Source organism: Penicillium coprophilum, assembly GCF_028826855.1.
Source record: "Penicillium coprophilum strain IBT 35676 chromosome Unknown utg000002l_segment0_segment1, whole genome shotgun sequence".
Classification (NCBI taxonomy): Eukaryota; Fungi; Ascomycota; class Eurotiomycetes; order Eurotiales; family Aspergillaceae; genus Penicillium; species Penicillium coprophilum.
This window is the reverse complement of record NW_026622722.1, coordinates 3963079-3987525: the sequence shown is the minus strand read 5'-3', so window position 1 is coordinate 3987525 and position 24447 is coordinate 3963079. Positions and strand designations below refer to the sequence as shown.

At 47.1% G+C, this 24447-nt stretch overlaps 9 protein-coding genes across 9 annotated transcripts; 6 read left to right on the top strand and 3 right to left on the bottom strand.

Moving 5' to 3' along the window:
• Positions 1–178: 178 nt before the first annotated feature.
• Positions 179–1911, bottom strand: N7500_003548 (F-box protein; the record flags this gene model as incomplete). The annotated part of the gene is made up of 2 exons (XM_056674694.1): positions 179–1221; positions 1287–1911. 2 exons carry the CDS (start codon positions 1909–1911, stop codon positions 179–181), a joined length of 1668 nt encoding a protein of 555 aa, XP_056535219.1.
• A 724-nt stretch (positions 1912–2635) lies between these two features.
• Positions 2636–4875, top strand: sit1 (putative siderochrome-iron transporter Sit1; the record flags this gene model as incomplete). The annotated part of the gene is made up of 9 exons (XM_056674693.1): positions 2636–2878; positions 2953–3036; positions 3092–3232; positions 3286–3390; positions 3454–3873; positions 3931–3988; positions 4038–4319; positions 4375–4434; positions 4499–4875. 9 exons carry the CDS (start codon positions 2636–2638, stop codon positions 4873–4875), a joined length of 1770 nt encoding a protein of 589 aa, XP_056535218.1.
• Positions 4876–5682: 807 nt separating this feature from the next.
• On the top strand, positions 5683–6741 carry N7500_003546 (uncharacterized protein; the record flags this gene model as incomplete). The annotated part of the gene is made up of 1 exon (XM_056674692.1): positions 5683–6741. One exon carries the CDS (start codon positions 5683–5685, stop codon positions 6739–6741), a length of 1059 nt encoding a protein of 352 aa, XP_056535217.1.
• Positions 6742–7536: 795 nt separating this feature from the next.
• N7500_003545 (uncharacterized protein) lies at positions 7537–11016 on the top strand (the record flags this gene model as incomplete). Its single annotated transcript, XM_056674691.1, has 3 exons — positions 7537–7646; positions 7715–8821; positions 8886–11016. 3 exons carry the CDS (start codon positions 7537–7539, stop codon positions 11014–11016), a joined length of 3348 nt encoding a protein of 1115 aa, XP_056535216.1.
• A 1246-nt stretch (positions 11017–12262) lies between these two features.
• N7500_003544 (Ergosterol biosynthesis ERG4/ERG24) lies at positions 12263–13844 on the top strand (the record flags this gene model as incomplete). The annotated part of the gene is made up of 4 exons (XM_056674690.1): positions 12263–13110; positions 13172–13579; positions 13638–13779; positions 13833–13844. The coding sequence occupies 4 exons, from the start codon at positions 12263–12265 to the stop codon at positions 13842–13844; spliced, it is 1410 nt and encodes a 469-aa protein (XP_056535215.1).
• A 459-nt stretch (positions 13845–14303) lies between these two features.
• On the bottom strand, positions 14304–16042 carry N7500_003543 (cytochrome P450; the record flags this gene model as incomplete). Its single annotated transcript, XM_056674689.1, has 4 exons — positions 14304–15407; positions 15467–15676; positions 15756–15784; positions 15835–16042. The coding sequence occupies 4 exons, from the start codon at positions 16040–16042 to the stop codon at positions 14304–14306; spliced, it is 1551 nt and encodes a 516-aa protein (XP_056535214.1).
• Positions 16043–18857: 2815 nt separating this feature from the next.
• N7500_003542 (uncharacterized protein) lies at positions 18858–20213 on the top strand (the record flags this gene model as incomplete). The annotated part of the gene is made up of 2 exons (XM_056674688.1): positions 18858–18991; positions 19049–20213. The coding sequence occupies 2 exons, from the start codon at positions 18858–18860 to the stop codon at positions 20211–20213; spliced, it is 1299 nt and encodes a 432-aa protein (XP_056535213.1).
• Positions 20214–20419: 206 nt separating this feature from the next.
• Positions 20420–21902, bottom strand: N7500_003541 (putative transcription factor TFIIE complex alpha subunit; the record flags this gene model as incomplete). Its single annotated transcript, XM_056674687.1, has 3 exons — positions 20420–21581; positions 21660–21755; positions 21808–21902. The coding sequence occupies 3 exons, from the start codon at positions 21900–21902 to the stop codon at positions 20420–20422; spliced, it is 1353 nt and encodes a 450-aa protein (XP_056535212.1).
• Positions 21903–22308: 406 nt separating this feature from the next.
• N7500_003540 (pseudouridine synthase PUS2) lies at positions 22309–24419 on the top strand (the record flags this gene model as incomplete). The annotated part of the gene is made up of 4 exons (XM_056674686.1): positions 22309–22573; positions 22636–22831; positions 22893–24113; positions 24173–24419. 4 exons carry the CDS (start codon positions 22309–22311, stop codon positions 24417–24419), a joined length of 1929 nt encoding a protein of 642 aa, XP_056535211.1.
• Positions 24420–24447: the final 28 nt, after the last annotated feature.

Genomic DNA, 24447 nt, shown 5'->3' with positions numbered 1-24447 from the left:
GCAAGATTCGAATCGTCAGGCCGTCAGCATTGATTCAGACGGCAGCGCATAGACGCGCTTACGTCGCCGGCTATTAAAGTAAAAATTCCCAGGTTGAAATACAAGATAATGAAACGAACAGGCACTGTGGGAGAGACATATATAACATACGGCAAGAGAAGACACAGATTCCTCCCAGTCAACGACCATACGCCCAATCACAATAGTCGTCGTAATCCGTGAATGCAGGCATTCGGGGAGGAGAAAGTGGGCTCAGACTGATGTCGTACAAGTAAGGAGGGTCACCATCATATGGATCATCATCATTATCTGAAGAGGGCACGCCACCAGTCGTAGGGTTGCTCTGAGTGGGTGCCGTATTTTGACCTGCAGCGGTTGCATTGGAAGCCTGCACGATTTGTGGGCGAGGCTCGACACGGGGGTGGAAGGGAAATTTATGAAAGAATGCTAAGTTTTCACAAGGACAGACGTCATATTTTGGCATGGTCAGAGGATATGGAACGAGCTCTGTTGACAAGTCTACCCCCAAATCTTTGAATCTAGATTTGAAAGCTTCAGCTTCGACGAGTACCTCCGAGCTGGTTGTACCTTCGCAGGTTTTGTCAGGTATCTGGCATATCACAGTGCGCAGGTTGGGAAGGTATTTATTCTCGAGGTCTTCGAGGATAGATGCTAGTGGTAGACAAGTGCCTTCCTCGTATCGGATCGTAAGTCTCTGGAGACTATGTGGCAGGATCATCTCCTCGCCGGCACTCCCTGTTATGGAACGGGGTGTGACTATGATTTCCTTGAGGACATCAAAGGGATCGAGACCGAATCCGTGGTCTGTGCCCCCGTAAATATCCAAATCCAAGTACTCCAAGGATTCAAAATGCCGGGCGCTCAATTCCTCGATGAAGAACACATAATAGTCTTCCTCGTAGGTAGATTTGAGCGAAAGAGGGACCCTGATGGTTATTCGTTGCAAGGCGCAGGGAAATCGAATGATTAGCTCAAGATCTTCAGTGGAGACATGACAGTTTAGGAGCAGCAACTCTCTTAGGTCCGTGGCACAATTTTCAATTGATGCTTCTCGCAATCCAAACTTCCGAAACCTAGCACCAGTGATGCAAAGCTTTTGCAACCGGGGCAGTGTAAAAATCGTTTCATTAAATTCGACAGAAGGCTGATACCTGTTCTTCTTCGGATTAGGGTCGAGGTCTGAGTCGGTTCCAATGTGACCTGTTTTTTTTTGTAAGAATAGATACTTCCAATACATGATGCAAAGCTTGGATTAGGAGACTTACATGTCCGCAGTGCTGAAATCAAGTCTTTGAGATTGTCTCTGCTAAAATATGTGCCCTCTATCAAATCTTCTGCCCAACAGTGAAGCGAGAAATCTTCTCCCCAAGGATGAAATCCAAGACCGAACGGATCTGACGCAGAGCCAAGAGGGTACCCTTGGGCTTCCATGTCCATCATCAGATCTTCCAAACACGATTCTCGCACATATGAGTCTTGGGCATCATGGCAAATATCGGTAAGCACTTCCTGGAGTGCCGCTTCTGGTGTGTATTCATGGCTTAAACAGTATTCCTTTCTCATGACCAGTGTTTGCAGATTTTGCAACTTGGTGAGTGCTTGATAAAATGGCTCGGAGTGGCCAGCAAAGTCGGAAAAGCCCAGATCATCGGCATGCCGCACTTCCTTGACAAGTGCCGCCAAGTCTGGGCGACTAGACACAGTTTTTGCAAAACGGCGAGCATTTTCTACCCGCCTCAGTCGGACAGACTGATATATAACATGGTTGATTTCTTGATGGAAAAACTTGCATGTCTGTGCCAGTCTGCTGATATGCTGTGGACTTTCTTCATCACGAAGATACTGGATAATCATCAACCAAAGCTCTGGTGGGAATATAGACCCAGCCATGATTGGGTCAATGCAGCCTCATTGGTAAAATCTGAAGGTTTGATAAGCAACGAGATGAACCTGGCCATAGCCGCGTGGGGGCCATGCGGGCAGGTTTTCCACGTTCCCGGCGGCCCCGGCCGAGTATCATTACATAATCGACTTCTATTGGTCGGGTTCCTCCAGGGATCTCCAGGGTAGTTTTTTTTCGTACTCCGTACATTTCGGAAAACATTCATTTCCTAAATGATACTAGAACAGTCCTGTTTTTATGATAGTATGTTATATTTTATAATGTTATATACTCAGTCGGCACCTCTTTTTGGACTATGACTGATCATTCATAAATGCAACGCCGAGATTATGCCGGAACAGGAAGCCATCCGATAATGCCGGTCTCCATGTAAAAACTACCCATGAAGAGCTATAATTGACACCGGGTAAGTCTAGAGCGAGATCTAAGTCAAAAAATAACTTCGAGCCATGGCTAGATTTGGGTGGGGACTCAGTCAAGCTTCGCGAATGGTTGATTTCTTAGACAAACGCCTCTAGCGCGCCTCGGTACAAGGTTGGAAGGTTGGGTCACTCGCCCATCTGATAAGATTGATTGAGCGGTTTTATCTTAGACTTTTTATCTCTTGGCAATCATCTTTTCCCTGTTTTTTTTTTTTTCGACTGTGTTCTTCTTCTTCTTCTTCTTCTCTACATAGGTGATCTGAATGAGATCTCATTCTGTACGATAATCATGTCGTTCGTTCGTGAGATCAACGTTGGTCCCCACGTCAGTGGAGACTCGAAGAACCCCCGCGATGAAGCTGTCTCGCTGCAGGAGCCTGTGAATTTGATGGGTCAAGGCAGTCCAGGTGTTCGTCGCATCGAAATTATTACATCGTACTTTCGATTGCCTGATCGGGTCTGTCTGTTTTTCGCAATTTTCCTGGTCGCCTATGTGTATGGTCTGGATGGAACTGTTCGCTATACATATCAGGTATTTATCTCGCAGTTCTGACGTCAAGACACGTCGATCAGAGAAAATCATACTAATATCTCATAATTTGACAGCCTTATGCCACTCAAAGTTATGGTGAGCACAGTTTGCTTGCGACTATCAATGTTCTCCGAGCCGTCATTGCTGCTGCTGCACAGGTACGGAGATTCAGAGACCAACAGTTTATTACAGCAGCTGACCTTATATTAACAGCCTACTTCGGCAAAAATTGCAGACGTGTTCGGCAGAGTGGAACTTATCCTCGTCTCAATCCTCTTCTATACCGTGGGTACTATTGTGGAAGCATGTGCAACGAGTGTGGAAGGTTTCGCGGCGGGCGCTGTTATCTACCAGGTAAGATATGCACCCAAAAACTATCGTATTGGTCTACGTCTAATACTGGCTAGATTGGATACACCTGTATGATGCTTCTGGTTGAAGTCCTCGTCGCCGATGTCACTTCCAGCCGATCTCGTCTCCTTTTCTCTTATGTTCCGGCCTTGCCATTTATTGTGAGTGCCACATGTGCTCTCATCTACCAGTCGCAGCCTACTAATGCAGCGGATTGCCTCTAGATAAATACCTGGATTAGCGGCAACCTGACTGCAGCCGTTCTTAAAGTCACTACATGGCAATGGGGCATTGGCATGTTTGCTATTATTTATCCCGTGTGTGCACTCCCTCTTATTGGGGTCCTTTTTTTCGTCCAGCGACGTGCGAAGAAGTCTGGGGCCCTTGAATCGTACAAGAGCTCTCTCGAGATCCTGGGGAAAAAACAGCTGGCTGTCGAACTGTTCTGGCATCTGGATATTGTCGGCAACATTCTGCTGATTGCCATGTTGGCGTGTATTCTTGTTCCATTCACTCTTGCTGGAGGTGTAACTGCACAATGGAAGACAGCAAAGGTGATCGCGCCGCTTGTCATAGGCGTTTTGCTCATCCCGGTTTGGATTTTCTGGGAGAGAACCTGCAAGCACCCGATGCTGCCATTCAACGTAAGTTGAATCATTCAAGCAAAATTCATGATTTTTACTGACTCACTTCGGGTCTAGCTTCTCAAGGACCGTGCTGTCTGGGGCGCTCTCGGAATCCCTATCATGCTTAACACTGGTACGTCTTTCAGGATACTCTCTATGCTCGAAATCTAACATTTCTTTAGCGTGGTATTTGCAAGGTGATTTCTTATACACCGTGCTATGCGTCAGCTTCGACGAATCAATTCTCAGTGCAACTCGGATCACATCTCTTTACAGTTTTGTTTCCGTCATCACAGGTGTGATTCTCGGACTTATTGTCATGAAGATCCGCCAATTGAAGCCCTTCATCGTGGCGGGAACTCTCCTCTTCATGGTTGCGTTTGGAATCCTCATTTATTTCCGAGGTGGCGTTGCGAACTCCAGTCATTCCGGTGTTATTGGTGCGCAAGTTCTGCTAGGCATTGGTAAGTAATTGACTGCACTCCATCCATGGTTGAACATATTTAACAAATTTCCCAGCTGGTGGAATGTTCCCCTACCCAGCTCAAGCCAGCATTCAGGTTGCCTCCAAGCATGAACGTCAGTACCCCTCAACATAATTTGTCCAAACAAACGTATAACTCACAGACTAACAATCCCATAGATCTCGCGGTCATAACTGGTCTTTACCTCGCCGCGTACAATGTCGGTAGTGCACTAGGAAACACAATCTCCGGCGCGATTTGGAACCAGGTCTTGCCTTCTGAACTAAACTATAGACTCGGCAACGAAACTCTCGCTGCATATGTCTACGCCCAGCCTCTTGCATTCGCTGCCGCCAACCCTGTGGGTACGTCCGACCGAGATAATGTCATTCTGGCCTATCAGAAGACGCAGCGTCTGCTCTGCATCACGGGTATCTGCTTGACAGTTCCCCTGATTGCCTTTGCCCTGGTCATTCGCAACCCGACACTCACCAGGGAGCAAAGTCTTGCCAAGGCAGAGGCAGAGAGCAGTGATTCTGATTCTTCCCCTCGTTGAAAAGTGCGTTTTACGATTTATTTTTGCTTAATATATCTTGCAGAAGTGTGTGTTTTACTGTGTTAGCTTAGTCTTTGCGAAAGCTCTTGAAAGTCAAGAGATATCGAGTGTTGAGCAATTCATGTATTGTGATTCTGTCTCAAGATTTCTGTGCTGTCCTCGAATGGGATACATGAAACATGAACTTGGTACTGTGAAGACTAGGGAGTGCCATATATATCTCCAGTCGAATCTAGCTCTCTTACTTATACCCCGCCTTCATTTTAGATCTACGTACTCTGTACTCCGTATGCCAATTGAGCATAACGCATGCACATATAATCAAGGAAAGAGATCATTGAGTCACGCTTGTCGATGATTTATCACAAATCACCGTATGGATTCCGACTCCTTGCCTCGGGGGGTCTGGTCCGAAGGCCGACGGGCTGAGACATACATGGTATCTTTGCTGCCGATCACCACTGCAGTCCAATAAAGAATTTCATTGACCCTTCCTCGGTCTTAACAAACAGCGACAAAGACCGATCGGAGCGGTTTATACGGAGTCCGACCCCATTGGGAAACTCTCCGAATTCCCATCGATGCTAACTCCTAGATATTAGAAATTGATCCACTTGTATGCAGGAAAGAGAGGGGTGAAAAAAACTTGACAAAAGACGGGTGATCCTGGGCTTGGACAGAAGTTGAATCTATTTAAGTGAGATCACGCCATCTGACTCCAGAATGTAGCCATCTCTCTTCACGCTCATTGCCTCACAATAGGTTAAGCTTAATTATCATTCAGCCCCCAAATCCTGACAAAACGCCATGTCCATCACGGAAAAGGACCAACCACACCGAGTACTTCTCGTCAGTGTACCCCGCACCGCCTCGAATTTACTCGTCAAAATCCTCAACATCCACAACCAACCCAATGTCCTCACTAGCCCAAATGCCGGCTACTTCTTCTATGATGCCTTCATGATAGCTGGCCGGGACGGTCGTTTGGATAGACCTCTAGAGGAATGGACAACAGAGGCGAAGGACGAGACCAAAGCCGCCATCCAACAAGGCTTCGATGAACTAGAAGCTTATTCCACCCGAGCACGCACCGAGAATAAGATAATGTTTGCTAAAGAGCATGCCTTCTGGTTCCTCAACCCGGGCTTCTTCACGAGCACTATCAACGGCGCCGAAAGCTCTGAATACATGAAAGAGTTCAACGTATCCATGCCAGAACGCTACGGGCCCTCGCAAACTTTCTCGGCCAATAACAAAACCGTCATGCCGGACGAGTACCTGCGCACCTGGCAGATAGTCTTCATCATCCGTCACCCGGCACTAGCTTGGGCATCGATGTATCGGGCCATGATCAAGCTGTCCAAAGCTGGATTTATTGACGATGATGGAATGAGAGGTGCGACGATCACGAATATGACCATGAAGTGGACACGGAAATTGTTCGACTGGTGTCTTGAGCAGCCCGATGAACCTATCGCGCCTTTGGTCATCGATGCAAATGATGTCATCCATAACCAAGGTGCTGTGGTTAGATTTTGTGAGAAGGCTGGTCTGGACACCGCGTCCTTGCAGTTTGAGTGGAATGGCGATACGAAAAAGTCTGAGAACTGGGTGTCCGAGAATGGAAGGACGGGTAATTCCGAGGAGGTGCAGATGCATAAGGTTGCTGCTTCCATCATGTTGTCGACTTTGGAGCAGTCCACTGGTGTTGTGAAGGATAAGGCGCCCGTGTCAGTTGATATTGATGTGGAGGTTGCTAAGTGGCGCGTTGAGTTTGGGAATGAGGTCGCAGAGATGCTCGAGAAGGCTACCCGGGATTCCATGCCGGATTATGAGTATTTGAAGGCCAACCGGGTGACTGTCTAAATTGATATGTGATTTACATATGTCTGGCTTAGTGACTTCGAAGTTTGATACATATTTGCTTTGTGTCAACGTCCAATTAATGAATGTATAGTTACACTGAAAAAAATATATTTTTAGTGCTCTCTCTACCCCCATGGGCCATTTAAGATCGTGGTCGTACGCTGTTAGAATATTGTCTCTCTCTGTAAGGGAGCGTGGCTGTTCATATCTCAATTAGGAACTGCTTCCCTACCAAGTAGACCTTTTCTCTCTCGCTCTTCTCATAAACAGTGATCCGTCAGCGACCTTTTATCCTTTGAGCTTCACCGTTACTATCTCACTGCCTCTACCGTGTTGCACGGAAAATCGCCCCGTCCATCAGCTCATGAAGGCCATCACCTATCTACTCTCATTGCTGACTCCTGGTCTAGAGTTATCGATATTGGTTCACTCATTCTCAAGGGGGCTGTCCATCAAGTCTGTATTTATCCCCAAGGCTACTCAACATGACACAGTCAGGTATGGCATCGGATCTCCGCAGGACCACCGTCAAACAGTCGAACAGTGGGTAATGACGAGGAGCGATCAGGCGACAAATTTGCCAGCCCTCGGCTTGGCCAGCTTGTACATTGGATGCATAATGTATTGTCAACTGCCACTGTGATTTCTTGAGATCACCACGCTATTCAAAAGACGGTCGAAGTGGACAGCAGGCGGATTACGCGCGGGTCGACCCCGCGTTTGAGGCTGAGACTTCTCAACTTGTCTCTCATCTGTCAACTCCCCACCCATCTCACTCTGCTCCATATTGCTACAATGAGCTTTGGGTTTGGTATCGGGGATTTTCTTGCAGTTATCAAACTCGCCACCAAGATTCGAAAAGATTTTGTGGAAGCACCTGTTCAATTCAAGAGCCTTTCTGATGAGTAGGTCAATCCTCAATTCGATCCTGCTTTGTCCGTTGTACCGGTTGTACTAAAAAGAGGGTTGATAGAGTTAGAAGCCTCTCACTAGTATTGCAAGATGTGGAGATCGACATATCCGCAAAGGAGCTTAGCAACCAGCAACAGGCTGAACTACACAAAATATCGGAAGGTTGCCACGAGGTCCTTACCGATATTTTAAAGAAGATTGAAGACTATACGGAGCTGTCGACTCCGATTGACGGAAAACGAAATATCGCGAAGCGGGCGTGGAAACGCCTGAAGTGGGAACCAAGCGACATCCAAGAACTCCGCCTTCGAGTCGGCACCAATATCGCACTCCTGACTGCATTCAATGGACAAACAATGAAACGCAGTGTGGCAAAACTGGTACAGCATCAAGACGAGGAAGAGTGTCGGAAAATCCTTGATTGGCTCTCGCCGTCAAACTATACCTCCCAGCAAAGCGACAACATTGGTCGACATGAGGAAGGTACTGGACAGTGGTTCATAGACTCAGCCGAGTTTAAAAATTGGATCTTAGGCTCAAAGCAAACGCTCTTTTGTCCTGGGATACCAGGTGCTGGGAAAACAATTCTGGCGTCTATTGTGATCGATGACCTCTACGATCGATTTGGAAATCAAGCCGAGGTTGCTATTGCGTATATATACTGCAATTTCAAGCGGCAAGATGAGAAAAGCGCTATTGCCCTGATATCGAGCATTTTGAAACAATTGGCTCAGTCACAGTCACCGCTGCCTAGTAGCATCCGAGAGATGTATACTGAACATATGGCCAGAGGAACAAGACCTTCAATTGGGGATATATCCAAAACTGTTATCCAATTGCTATCAAAGCCGAGTGATTTGGCGAAGGTCTATATTGTAATCGATGCCTTGGATGAATGTCGGATGAGTGATGGATCACGAACAAGGCTCTTGGATGCGATGTTCGAACTTCAGGATACTTGCAACATAAACCTTCTCGCAACTTCCCGGTTTATTCCTGAAATAACTGAGACTTTCAGAGGGAAGCCAGCACTTGAGATTCGTGCCAGCACGCCAGATGTCATGCGATATCTACAAGGAAATTTAGAAATGCTTCCAGCATTTGTTTCACGAAATTCAGAGTTGCAAACAGATATTTCGATGGGGATTACCACTGCTGTTGATGGGATGTGAGTAGATACTTATCGCTCAGCAAAAGATATCGAGGAGCAGTTCTCTAACATAAGAATTTAGGTTCCTACTCGCCCAGCTTTACCTCAACTCCTTGGTTGGGAAAAGATCACCTAAAGCAATCAGATCCGCCTTAAAAGACATTTCATCAAGTACAAACCAATACGACTCTGCATATCACGATGCAATGAAACGAATCCAAGGACAAATCGCCGATCAAACAGAGATGGCCATGCAAGTGCTTGCATGGATTACTTGTGCTAAGAGACCGCTCACTACAGTGGAGCTCCAGACTGCACTAGCGGTCGAGATAAACGAGCCAGATTTTGATGAGGATAATCTTCCCGATCTCATTGACATGGTTTCGGTTTGCGCCGGCCTAGTGACCATCGATGAACAAAGCGATGTCGTTCGACTGGTGCATTATACAACCCAAGAATTCTTCCAGCGTAATCAATCAAGTTGGTTCCCAAAAGCAAACTATGACATTAGCAGCATCTGCGTGGCATATTTGTCTTGTGATACTTTCAAAACAGGGCATTGCCAAACAGTGGAAGATTTCAAATTGCGCCAGGATCGCTATCCTTTTGGACCCTACGCAGCTGCTTTCTGGGGCAGTCATATCCGAGAGCTTGAAATAGCTGGGGAGCAACCTCTAATCGAGGAAGCAATTCTTGCACTACTGCTAGACAGACCCAAAGTGGACTCCTGTTTGCAGTTCATGGCTTGGTCTAGTAGCGACAATTCCTATTCCAGCTTATTCAATGATAGATTTGGAGGACGTTCCTATCCACTAAAAGCCTCGCAGATTGCTACAGGTCTACATCTTACGGCTTACTTTAATTTGCTTGATGTGACTCAAAAATTGATTTCGCTTGGTGGCTTAGTGGACTGTGTGGATGCTGTTGGAAAAACCCCTTTATCATGGGCAGCACAACAGAACTGTCCAGATATGATAACATTGCTTCTAAAGAATGGCGCAGATCCCACTATCAAAGACAGCGATGGCAAGACACCTCTATTTTTAGCAGCTATGAGTGGCCATGAACGAGTAGTCCAGCTACTACTCGAAGGAAATAGTGATTCACTCTCTCCCGACGACAGAGGGAGGTTACCACTTCATGCTGCGGCCAAGCAAGGATCAGATATCGTTACCCATCTTCTTTTGAAGCAAGGGAGCCCGCGCCCAAAAGATAACAAAGGCCATACTCCCTTATTTTATGCCACTCAATATGGCCATTTAAATTTGGTGAAGCTTTTTCTTGACTTGAATATAGATGTTAATTCCCGCGATATGGAATTAAATGGTTTGCTTTCAGCAGCAGTGCTGAATGGACATGAGAAAATTGTTCAGTTTCTCCTGGACAGGGGCGCTGACCCCAATGTTATCGTTATCGACAACCTTTTCAACACGACACCACTCATGCGCGCATCAATCTTAGGTCAAACGTCCGTGATACAAGTCTTGCTGAACTGGGGTGCTGAACTGGAAATCAAAAACCATGCGGGTCGAACTGCGCTGAGTTTGGCGGCGACCTCTCGGAATCGAAGTACAGAAGTAATTGACCTTCTCCTCGAGAATGGTGCTGATATCAACACCGAAGACAATGACGGTCGTGGCGTGTTGTTCCATGCCGTCTTGGAAAACATCTACTCTAATTTGACAGCTCTTTGTACTTCGACCAAGATCAGAATCATCAATCAAGCCGATCGATATGGCCGAACACCTCTACATATTGCTGCAACTCGCGGCTATCTACAATCAATTCTTGCACTGTTGAAAAACACCGGTGTTGACTGTGAGGCTCAAGACAAGTTCGGCCGCACAGCACTGTCCGATGCTATACTGCACAATAGAACTGATGTTGTGAAATTCCTGAGCACACTTTCTGAGACAAACTTTGGAGTACAAGTTGACATGATCGATGACGGCCCCTATCAAGACCACGAGCATGCATATCATTGTGATATTTGCATGGCTTTCATGCTGAAGGATCAATACTTCTACCACTGTGCTGCTTGTAATGAAGGGAGCTTCAACATTTGCGAAGTATGCTATCGTCTTGGGGCACGATGCCTGGATCGGTCTCATGCAATGGAACCACAGCGTGGAATAGTGCATGGACATTCAGTCATACCATCTAGGAGAAGCGGGTACGATAGCCTCACAGCAGCTATACTGTATGCTTTCTAACTACCATTTTTGCTATGATTCCTTGTAAGAGTTTATGGTTTTGCTGTACTACTAATCTACTTCGTTAAATGCGGAATTTTTCTTTCAAAGATACGCTTTGTAGAATTTATTTTAAGATGAACTCCTGTGAAATGTCTATCACTATATTTCTCAATACCCAATCCTACAACCTCATATACCGCTAGTATGTATGGAGTATTATTTATACTATAGGAGTATTTACAATTTGGGATTATACGTGGTTCATGGTTTTTCACACTACTCACAGTCCTACACCGTTCCACACTGTTCACAATACAGTCTAGCTCAATGTTGTGGATAGTTTCCATGATCTCATCCACTAGCCTGTACACCCGAAGAATTCATTCGCAGGATCTAGCCTACTTAGACAATGATTTGAGTTATGAAAAGTCTCATCAACTCAGAGGAAGAGAGATGAGAATATCTTCGAGGCTAGTGGAGATATATATGTATAGACATACCTCTTCACCTGCAATAACACAACTTGATCAGATTGTTGCCAAAGCTTGTGAAGACACAGAGTAGTTCAATCATCCTAATAAATTCCTCATCTCGCTTCTCAAATTCCACACTACATCGGACCTTACTACAAAATATTTGAAACTCTAATGGGAGAGTGTGGTATCGGGTTTATCAGCTACGAAAATAAAGCGCAAACAAGGCCTCAGCCAAATTAGTGTGGAAAGCAAAGAGTAGCCTGAAATAAAGGCAAGATTAGCAATTATCTGTGAGTTTTCAGCGAAGCAGGTTCCTATTAGTTTCTGACTCTGCAAATACTCTGCAAATACTCCGTGACAGTGAGAGTGTATGATATCGGACTTTATGATATTCCTCAAGGATTTCGTCTGCTTTTTCTCCGAGGCCGATTGCCCCTGACTTGATTCTATGGCTTTTCTAGGGCGACAACTAGAAGAAATTACCATGTAATTATGTAGTTACCTAGTAGATTCGGGGGCCAAAATACAAAACTAACAAATCAGCCCCCTATACTCCGTACTCCGTAGTCTGGCCACATTTACAACCAACAGAAACTGCATGCCAAGATAAAGAAAAACCCACTAATCTTACAGATTGCTTTAGCGTCATTCTTTCTATTACTTTGGAAGCTATTCAAACGAAGTGTACGGAGTACTCCGTACGGTCACCTGATACCACAGCAAAACCAGGGGCCAACAATCTTTCTTTCTTCCAACTCTGTTCGGGAACTCCCTCTCAATTTCTAGCAATGACGGTAAGACGGAGAAGCCCTCCTGCTACTGGGCCAGCTAGTGGCAAGGAGAATGGAACAAAAACCACCCCCAAGTTCCTTGATGGCGCGTCGGACGAATTCGAATTCGGTGGTTCAATTGGTGCTGCACTGTTGATGACGGGGTTTCCTCTAGTGATGTGGTACATGTGGGTTGGTGCAACATACTATGGGGGCCAGCTTCCTCTGCCCGAGCCCGGCCAAACATGGGCTGGTTTTGGTCGTCACTTGTGTCAACTGGTCTATGACGGAGCCTATCCAACCGGAAAAGCATGGGCGATCTATTGGATATTCTTCATCCTCGAAGCTGTCATGTACTGCTACATGCCCGGCGTTTCGAACTTCGGTCGACCATTGAGACATGAAGGTGGGAAGAGGCTTCCCTACTACTGCTCTGCCTATTCCAGCTTCTATGCGACACTTGCCATTGCGGGCGTCCTGCATGCCACTGGCGTGTTCCCTCTGTACACACTAATCGACGAGTTTGGATCCATCATGACTGTCGCTATTCTGTCCGGATTCCTGAACAGCTTCATCGTGTACTTCCAAGCTATCGTGCGCGGACGAACCCACAGATTGTCCGGCTCTCCCATCTATGATTTCTTCATGGGCGCTGAGCTGAATCCACGCATTGGTATTCTGGACTTTAAAATGTTCTACGAGGTCCGAATTCCCTGGTTTATCCTGTTCCTCATCACCTGCTCCGTGGCTGCTCGTCAATACGAAACATATGGCTACGTCTCAGCCGAGGTAGTCTTCTTGGCTGGAGCCCATTACTTGTACACCAATGCTTGTGCTAAGGCTGAGCAAATGATTATTACAAGCTGGTCAGTCTAGAGATGTGCTAGTGAAAGAGTTCGAGTTCCTATCTTGCTAACGCTAAGCTAGGGACATGTACTTTGAGAAGCTGGGATTCCTGCTCACCTTCTGGAACATGGCCGGTGTGCCATTTACCTACTGCCACTGTGCGCTCTACTTAGCCAACCACGACCCAGCCGAGTATCATTGGAACTCGTACGCGCTCGGGGTGTTTGCCGCATTGTACATCTTCTTCTACTGGATGTGGGATAGCGCCAACGGCCAGAAGAACGCATTTCGCCACAAGGAAAAAGGCCAGCTTGTCAAACGCAACACCTTTCCTCAAGTTCCGTGGCAGGCTATCGAAAACCCCAAGACAATTCAAACAGACACGGGCGATCACATCATGGTCGATGGCTGGTTTGCAATCATCCGAAAGCCAAATTATGTCCCTGACATGTTCTTCTCTATGTCCTGGGGACTGATTACTGGTTTCAAGTAAGACCTCATATATACAAACGCGTGGAAGAATTTGTGGTGACTAACTACCTGATAGGAGCCCATTCCCGTGGTTCTACTTTGTTTTCTTCATGATCATGATCATCCATCGCACCAACAGAGATATCAACAGATGCCGTAGAAAGTACGGTGAGGCCTGGAAGCGCTATGAAAAAGAGGTCCCCTACCTGTTCATTCCAGTAAGTTCATGTAAACGACTCGTGGTAGTGAGAACTCGCTGACATATTTAAAGTATGTGGTTTAATTGACATGCTATTCAAGCACGAGCGGCCGATTATTTTATCGACAGGCGCTTCTTCATTATTTTGATTTCTGAAATACATTCAGGCTAGATTTGAGAGCACGAGAAGTTCCTCATGTTTGAAAAGTATGGATCTGTCTAGGTAATCCTGAGATAGTCAGCCATGCATGACCTTCCTGGGTGCATGTGCAGGCTTTTAATCACTACACACCATAGATTGATAATGCAATGAGTACATATATGTCCTCAATGGTGCCCATATGTGTTTTTATGGGATGGTACCTACAAGGCTGATTATTAAAAAGAGACGGGTGCTTCACGCCTTGAAAACGAGACCGTGCCTCGATACAGATGTTGTCTTCGTGTACGTAGGGTAGTACATATTGTCAACAATCCACAATATCTGATACGGTCTGCAATTTCCTGGGCCTCAAGTCGCAAAGTTATATAAATAATGCCTCTTCACTTCGTATTCCCAGACCCAACCGGGCGACACCACGCATGCAAGTGTCTTTTAGGGTAGTAAGCCGCAATGCACTCCCGCCATTCCATATCTTCCTCCGTAGTACCATCAATAGTCAAATCAAAGCCCCTGATCATAGTCGCAAAAGCAATATACATCTCCGCCCAGGCCAAGTTCATACCGAAGCACATACGCGGCCCACGACTAAACGGAACGAGCCAGTGATCCAATTCATTCTTCCCATTGGGGGCACTTGCTTGCCCCGTGCTCTCTAGCCACCGTTCCGGTCGGAAAACAAGCGCGTCATTGCCCCAAACTTCCACACTCTGATGTACATGTAAGATAGCCATCCCGACCACCGTCCCACCCGGGATCTGCTGTCCGGCTATCACGGCGCCTCCTGTGGGTACGACGCGCGTTAGCGATACCCCGGACGGAATAAAGCGGAGAGACTCTTTGATTGTTGCTGTGAGTAGTGGTAGGGTCTCGAGATCTGTCAGTGATGGCCTTTTTTCAACATCGGGCCAGACAGTCCAGATCTCGCTTCGTAGTTGGGCTAGCAAGGTCTGATTCTGCATTGTGTGCCAGTGGCCCATGAGCAGCGTATCAGCTACTGTGTTGGAACCTGCGAAGATGAGTGTGAAGCCTTCATCGTGTAGCTCTGTCATATTGAGGACTTCCTTGCTCCGGTATGACTCTGGGTCAAGCATACGGTGGAAGAGGGTCTCATGGGGCACACTATCGAGCTTTGAAGGGCAGCTTAGTACGACTTGAAGCTGTTGCTGGACGAGATCCCGAACCTGATACAGGCGTGGGGCTAGTTTCTGAGCGTTTGGAATGAGGCGCATGACCAAGGCCGGTGGTAGGGCAAAGATAAGATCTCGGATCATGGGAAAATTCTTCATTAAGGGTAGCATACGAAGGCTGGCATCCATGGCTAAGATAAGAGGATCGCTGAACGCCGGCGCGTCGAGGGCGTTTATGCAACTGCCGAATGTGAAGCACATTATAGTGTCGAGGGTGTAGGATCTGAAGGCATAGAGCAGATCAACAGACCTTTTGGATGCATTGACCTTGGCAATGGAGGATGCGAGACGATTTGCCTGGGAGCTGTTGATTCAGTGATCGTTAAGATATAGAAGTAAAGTAATACACTACCCACATTTCGCCAGACGAGATGCTCAAGACTATTGATGGCTTTCTTGGAGAAAATGGGAAGAATCACCTCCCGTCGTTCCTTTGCTTGGGCATACTTCAAGAAGGTGAAGGATCCGGATGAAACCCCGGGGGTTCGGTAAAGTCCCGTATCTTTGTCCCACCTTCTGCTGCTATGGTAGATATCGTGGAACGCACCGGGGCTTCCGAAATGGAGCTGTGACATGTGAGTGATAGATCTATGTGAGTCCTACAGCCCAGATAGGGCAGTGTAGACTGAATCATTCACAACTCACCTCGTTCGGAGCAACACGGACAATATTACCTATTAGAAATGTTACAAGAAAATGTCTTATCGTCCCAACTTATTCGTACCATATTTTTCATGGAGACCAAAGAGCTGATGAACCGCCGATTGCTGTTTTATAACTTCGTTATATGCTTTCCAACTCGACGTAGCCCCGGCCATCCATGGCCCAGGGAAATTTCGCAGTGGGTGGAAGAAGACATTGTATATAACTCGGCCCAAGCCATAAATACCAGCAGCTACCAGTAAAAGTAGGCAGAATAGTGCAGTCGCCATGTCTTACTGAGATGTTTTTTTATCCCAACAAAAGCAAAGCTACGAAAAGGCCGGACTTGGAATATATAGTTCGAACAAAAATATAAGAAACTCCGAACTCGATATAAATGTACCCGGCTGACCATTTTGCCAAAAGCATCGCCATGACTCCAGGGGTGTCTAATTTTAGAGGTAAGGATCTCATGAGCCATGAGCATGCCTTCAGTAGAGATAGGAATTTCCATCCAGGGCAATATTTACAGTGTGATCTCATCTCTCAAAGTTGGGGGAGCTATATGGCTTCCAGTCCCAGTTAGTCTACTCTTTTCCTCTCCGTTCACTGTTTGTTCATCTCGGATCTTCTCCATTGGGTATATTCACTGGATTGGAATCAATGTCTTTCTTACTATCGCAAAACCACTAAAGCAGTCGTGTCCATTGACTTGTACAAAAGTACCTTAGTGCAACCCAACGCTCGGCGATACAAACCGTGAAGATTACTGGAGTATCAATGTCTTTGATTCATCCGCTCGACTCAGTAGCATCTAATCATTGACAGGTAAGCTTTCCAGTTGATAAAAGCACTTGATGAATACTGCAACTTTTTGACAGAGGTGCTTCATCGATCGAAACAGGACATAGATCTTGAAGTGTTTAATCTGATTTCTCACAACCTGGGCGCTGTGGGGTACTATGGGCTACGACAGTCCATTACTGCTAATTTCCCAAGTAATTCGACCCATTTTTGGCAGTCTGATATTATTTTCTAGTTATTCCCCCATTGGTCTTATAGCTAGGAGAGGAAAAGAATTAGCCGTGAAGTATGGAATATTGAAAATGACCTAGATTTGTGAACCAACTTTTCGATCTAGATGTGATGTTCTAAAGTGAAGGATTGTTAGTACAAAGAATCAATATGATTCACTATTAAGTATACCACAGCCAGAATCTGAGTTGGCGCACTGGCGGTAATAGACTGTCGTATCCCATTTGACTTGCGGTAACTATATGACTCTTGCGGCTGTGGTTAAGAATCTTGACGCTTAAAATGACCCTGATATAATTGGAATATGTGGGCATTGAGTTTTAATCGCTTCGTCTCACTCTTGACTCTCACTCTTGACAGTGTGAAGCCTGGTAGAAAGCATCCATTGGAAGCCTTGGATAGTAGAGAGGCCCTAGAACGGAGCCTAAGAACAAATGCTTGTCTCATTTTGATGTTTTCCGGGTCAATAGTAGAAAAAGAAAATAGGTGAGTATTTGAGTAATCACTTAAATCGTATCACAGGCTCGATTCGGACAAGGAATCTCCTGCATTGGTTAGACGTTTTCCGCGAATATATCTTAACTACACCTCCACTGAAGTACGTAACCATATGCCCCCATCACCCTTTGTCACTTTCCAGATGTTTTTTGAAAAGGTTTTGCCTAGTAATTCACATCACTCATATAGTCTCTTCTAATATCACGCTGTGCCCGTTTGCATGAAGTAGAGCTCTATAGGGAGTGCCGTCTATGCAGCACGTGTTGTCACGCCTCGGCGCTCGTATCTTTTGCCCCAGATACATATTTACTACTGAGCCCCCTCTGTTTCTTATGACAGCTCTGCTAAGCTGGGTTTGAGTCTATTTTCCTAAGCTCCGACGATGCCCGTCCTCGCCGGTATAATCGATGCACTAGTGTTAGTATACTTCTCGATCGTCGCGTACAGGCTGCTACGAAATATCAACGCTGGCTGCAAGAAAGACCGGCTTGCCGTCCTCAGAGCAATCATTCCAGCTAGCTCTACTGTGACCATCAAAATCACTTCACTGCATCTTGATCCAGAAGTGTGGCTAGATATCAACCGGTTGTTTTATTCATCGTGAGTCGCAGCGGAGAACCAATTACTCCCGGACGAAGCCACTTTTTGGCCTTCTCGCTGGATCATTCTAACACGGCCCCAATACGATTACACCGACCGCTTAGAGGTCACTTCCTTGTATAGAGTCATGACCCGCGTGTCTTTTCGGGGCCGAAGAGCGTAGGTTGAATTTGTGGCGGTTATACTTAAGCTGCAAGAACATTTTCGTATAAACATCGTCTTGTTCGGTAAAGAATAGCAGGAGGATGTCGTACGGGGGCTGGAGAAGGTGATTCATGTTTATATTCCCAAGATGGCATTGGTCACGGATGGTATATAAAGTGATGTGTGCCGATGCGATTGACTACAATGAATGCATTGGTGAGGTTCATCTAATAGATATAAATGACAGGAAGATACCTTGGCTACTAATGTCTCCTGGGGGAAAGACATAGCCTGGAACAGTGTTGGAAGACAAATCCGAAGGCATTCACGGATTCAGTCTCCCGCGTTAATCATGTTCCCAGGTCAATTTTCCAGCACGGCTCATTATAGGAGTATACGATTTCCAATTCAGTTGGATATGCAAGGGTGAAGATCTGATCGACGTTTGCACTACACTGTCTGTTAACTATTCCAGCGAGGTTACACAATAGGAGTATCCAGTGATATGTTTGAGAACATTCATGAACTCATGAGTTGTAGTTATCTCGATTGGAGAACTAGAGGCTTAGGATGACGCGGGATGGCTAGATTCAGCAATCGGATGATGATATCACGACCGGAATATGATCAGCCTGCTTGGTGATGTTGTGTTGTACAACCTATATGAACTAGATACATAGTGGTTGGGGGCTTTCCAAAGACAACGGCTTGCAGATAATACATATTACTCCCTTGGTAGAAAGTATAAGATGGCCTGTGGTATCTCGCAAGTGGAATAGATACAGGCTACATTCTACAAGCTTCTGTGCGATATCTGTCGGAACCAAGATGTGGGACTACTACAATGACAAGACCATCTTCATTACCGGGGGGACTGGCTTTCTGGGTACTGCGATTGTATACCGCTTGCTCACACAAACATCCGTGTGTCGCATATACATGCTATGCAGGGGAGGTATAGGGTTAGTTGAAAGGCGCAACCCTTGGCGGAAAGAAAATTGACCACTTGATCCCTACAGGAAACTTCGATCGAAATGGACAGAGTCGCTATCATCGGCAACCGTCGAAAGCCTTCTGAGCACTAATCGCATCATAGCGATGAATGGTGACATCCTCTCACCTGACCTCGGGCTTTCCCAGCATCAACTAAGCACACTTCGACAAGAGGTCAATATCTTTATTCACTCAGCATCCTCTATCAATCTCGCAAAGCCCCTCAGTGCACTGTCAGATGTGATTATCAGAGCCAGTGAAAGGATGGGAGACATTGCCCTGAGTTGCCCAAATTTAGATCGCTTTGTTTACGTCTCAACGGCGTACTGCAATTCCCATCTATCTCCCGAGGACAAAGAGATTCAAATCGAGACCAAAGAAGACATCTACGATCCCAACTACCGTCCAAACGTCATGAAGGAGTGGGCGCAGGTTCAAGAGACCGGCTCTAGCGATGCGTATGAAGCCTACGATTTCCCATGGTCCTACGGATATGCAAAAAACTTGACAGAACGACTTCTTCTCCATCGGTTTACCCTGAGCGGTGTCAAGGAACAGCTGTTGATTGTGCGCCCTTCTGTCATCGGACCGGCCCAAAGCTTTCCAAGTCCGCACTGGAACATATCGCTATCAAGCCCATTGACAAAAATTGCTGCTCTCATTGCACTGAGCCCTGCTGATATAGTCACTACTGCAACCAGAGTAATAGAGAAGACGTCCCAAATATTTATTGACGAGGTTCCTGTTGACGTGGTTGTTGATCGTTTGCTCGCCCATTTGGCGGCGGGAACCAACGGCTGTGTCCATGCAGCCAGTGGGCAGAGAGAACAGCATCAATTCGTCAAGTGGTGGGAGTCCGCAATTTCGCTCCGTCGTTTGCCAGGGAGATTTGATCTGCTTTGGAAAGAGCTGGATTGGAAATCCTATGAGCAACATCCCCTGCCTCGGTTCTATGTAATCTTTGGCACTTCGTTCAAATTTCGTGAGGATAAGACTGTCGCTCTTAGCCGGCATCCCTTGGTGGAAAGCTGTAAAGAGTTGCAATTGTTCACAAACATCAATATTAGAGGACAGACGCTATTGCGAACGGAGGATGTCTATTCCGCGATGAATCAAATTGCAAAGAAAGATGCCAGGGCACGACGACTCATCCAACTCTACTATCAGGATTCTATCATGGCTAAGCTCTAGTGCCTTCTTCTTCTTTTTTTTTTTTGCTCGTTGCAATCAATTCTGTTATTGCAATTTGATTCTCATGGAGTCTTGAAAGTTGGACAAAATGCAATTCTATAGCTATGCACGATTTCAGTGGTTTTGCAAAGCCTCCAGGGCTGATTCTCCAGTCTGCCGTAATTATTCGGCGCCAGCGCCAATCTTGGCTTTTCTTAATAGTTTCGTTAGACATCTTCAAATTCCTCGTCGTCCTCATCAGATTCCTCGGCCTCCTTCTTGACCTCAGGTTCAATTTTTGCATCAGGGTCAGGCTTGATATCAGGATCGGCCTTGATTTTCTTTGCCGCAGGTCCTTCATCAGCAGGGGTAGACGGAGTCCCAACTGATGATTGAGGAGCACTGGAGGTCGGTTCGAGTTCACGTTTGATACCAGCGACCCCAGAAGATGTGGCAGGGACACTTGTAATGCCACCAGCCATGGCGGGCGTACCTGGTCCGCTTGGACCAGATAATCCCTCAACGTCCTCAAAGTCTTCTTCGTCTGAGTCATCATCTGCACTGCTAGCATCTGCTTGAGCCTGTAGTGCCTTTTCCCGCTCCATTTCAGCGTAGTAAGCGGCGACTTTGTCGTCCAAGGCATCCACACTGGGTTTCTGATCCTCGTCCGCAAGCTCAGGCTTCACCACGGTGCCCATCTCGGTCTTGATCTGAGCAGTGCCAGGCTGTGCTGCATTGACCGTGGAATGTGTGTGCCAAACTGGAAGCGCATTTTGCTTTTCGAGTGCTGCCTTACGGGCGGCCTCATCGGCCTGCTCGGCGGCGCTCTTCTCTTCACTTGAGGTAAGAGAGATCTCCAGTGCAGCGGCATCCGTCTTGGCATTTGGACGTGTGATATCCTGAGCCTTGGGTGGAACAGCAATCGCGGCACGGACTGGGTGTGTGTTTTGGTTTCGGATGACCTCCACTTTGTGATCCCACGCTGTTTCAAAGTCATTCGGTGGAATTTCGACCGAATCAATCTGCTTGAGTAGTTTGAGCATGTTGTCAAGCTGTGCCATAAGCTTGCTGTTTTTCTCGTGACCCGTACGCTCAATTCCTTCCACGCCCTTGACATCCTCTGTCCGTTCCAGGATGGCGCCGCAATTTTGACATTCAAACCCTTCCTCTCCGACTAGACTCAGTACGTCCAGTTCGGTCCACTCGGATTTGCATCGTACGCAAATGTATTCCTTGCGCTCCTCACTCGGCGTGTACTGCGCTTTGATGGTGGCTGTCAACTTCGAGACTTTGTATTTGATTGCATCGACGACTGGGTGGAGGGGGATGTAATAGTATTCGCGGTTGACTGGGCGGGTAGACCCATCACGTATCTCGGCGCGCGTGCTCCTACAGTCAACATAGACCTGTGTCAGCTTTTCTTTTTCAACCCTGTGTCGTAGTACGTGTCAGGGGAAAGTAACCTACACCCCGATCAAGCGGTCCTCTCGAAGTCTGGCGCAAAGCTTGCGGAGGTCCTTTTGTTGCATGCCCATTAAGAATGCGAGATCCTCGGCATGAAGGCTATAGCTGGTTAGCAATGAGACCATTCAACAGAGATCAACTCTCATCGTACACTGAATGTAAGAAGAGCGCATCGACAACCAATATGTGACGGGTCTCGTAAAAGGCACGCGCCACTGTTCGGATAAGCGTCTTTGAAAGATCCATAGTTGCAGAAGCTCCGGAGCAAAGATGGTAGTCGGGAAGAAATGAAGGCCGGGAGAGAATTCAACGGGAGCGCAAGGCGATGAGTCGCAGTGTTCAGATATCGGACAGGATAAGCATAATTTGGATCGAAGACAGCGAAAGGAGTGAATGGGTCCTCGACAGAAGTGAGATTCAGCTTGAGCGACAGGCAGCGCCGAGCTTGTTGATTGAACAATGAGCGTTGCAATTCCCGTTCAAAGCCTGGAGCTGCATGTCACATGGAAAGTTGATTCCTCAGGCTGAAACACAACCAAATACGGCTAGTCTGGTATATCAGCACACTAGGCCATTCCAGGACTAGCCCCGCGATAATCGAAAAGATGAACCGCGCGGAGTCGAGGGCAAATTCCCGCGAAACATTGATTTCATGCGTGCCTCGATCATTCACCAGCGGAACCTTTTTGGGATCGTAACGGCACCCAAAAACTCGATTATAATTCGCATATTCCCCAAACATACCCAGAAAAACACCATTAGTCGTCAATTTTACCGGTCTTTTTGGCGCGACCCGTCTGCACCCCGTGCGGAGCTTTCAGAAATCTTCCAGCGGATACAATGGCCGACAACAAAGGAGCAGGAGGCGCAGGTGGTGGAAGGCGTAAGAACCGCGATATGGGGCGAGCGGAATGGAGGTTTGTCGCATCGATTGTAACCTCATTCTTCGCATTGTCAGCTAACTAATTAAGTCGTCAAGCGATAGACAAGCGTCAGCGTCATGAAGACAAGGCTGAAGCAAAACGTCGTAAGATTGAGAATGGCGAAGAGGTCAACTTGCCGATCTACGCGACCCAATTCTCCAAGGAGGAGATCGACAGCGAAGAGCGCCGCCCCAAAAAGAAGGTTGCGCTTCTAATGGGGTACTCGGGGACTGGGTACTCTGGAATGCAATTGTAGGTTTTTTTTTTTTGGTTTGTATATGGTCATTCATTGTGCTGACAAGATATCCTATAGGAACGAGCAGCAACGCACCATTGAAGGTGATCTATTCTCGGCCCTCGTCAGTGTCGGCGCGGTCTCCAAAGCGAACGCCGCGGATCCCAAGAAATCTTCTTTTGTTCGTTGTGCCCGCACCGATAAGGGTGTCCACGCAGCTGGAAACGTTGTTTCGTTGAAGATGATTGTCGAAGATGAGGATATCATTCAAAGAATCAACGCCCAGCTCAGCCCCCAAATTCGCGTCTGGGGCTACGAAATTACCAGCAAAAGCTTCAGCTGCTATCAAATGTGCGATTCCAGAGTTTACGAATACTTGATGCCAAGTCATTGTCTCCTGCCACCTCATCCAAGCACCTATCTTGGAAAGAAAATCGTCGAGCTTGCGAACAAGGCAGGCGACTTGGACGCCGTCAAAGCTCGACAGGAAGAGGTCGCAAGCTATTGGGAAGATGTTGATGTGAAATACATCAAGCCTATCTTAGAAAACCTACCGGAAGATATCCGTAGCATCGTCGAAAAGTCTCTCTACCAGGACGAGTCCCGCGATGCACTGCAACCCTCGGAACAGAAGGAGACCTCGGCGCCAGCCAATGAACCCACTCAGCAGGAGACCAGCGAACAACCCGCGACTGAACAATCAACCGATGCAGAGGCCAGGCCCTTCGTCATGGACCCCCGCCAAAAGGCCGTCAACGACGCCATCAAGGCCATTAAAGCAGCATACCTGACCGCGAAACGCGCCTACCGCGCACCCGCTTCACGCATAGCACGCCTACAAGAATGTCTCAATCGCTACGAAGGCACAAAGAACTTCCACAACTACACCATTCAGAAGACACACAAGGATCCGTCGGCGAAACGACACATCAAGTCATTCAAGGTGAATACCACGCCGATCATCATCGACGGCACGGAATGGCTCAGTCTGAAGGTCCACGGACAGAGTTTCATGATGCATCAGATCCGTAAGATGGTTGCCATGGCTGCGATGGTTGTTCGCTCGGGCTGCCATCCAGATCGAATCACCGAGACCTATGGTCCTGAGCGCATTGCTATTCCCAAAGCGCCTGGCTTGGGCCTCTTGCTCGAGCGGCCTATCTTCGATGCTTACAATAGCAAGGCACAAGGTCTTGATCGTCAACCGATCAATTTCCAGAAATTTGAAGCGGAGATGAATGAATTCAAGCAGCGGGAGATCTACGATCGCATTTTCCGGGAGGAGGAGGAGAGTGCTGGGTATGATTCTAATTCAAACCCCTCGTTTGATTTCACATTAATACTGACTTTGATTGCAGCTTTGGTTCTTTCTTCAACCATATTGATCATTTCCCTGCGGGCTACTTCCTCTATGTCACCTCTGGTGGCATTCCAGCGGCGAAACTGGCAACTGCACCCACTGCTGCTGAGCCCGGCAATACCAAGGCTGGTCAAAAAACACGCGGTGCTCCCGCTCCGCAAGCCCAGCAGGATGCACTTGCTGCTGTGGAGGTTGAATCAGAAGATGAGGGCGATGCTCCGGCTGGCGGAGAGGAAGAGGGTTGATCATACAAGATAAACATCAGTGTAATCA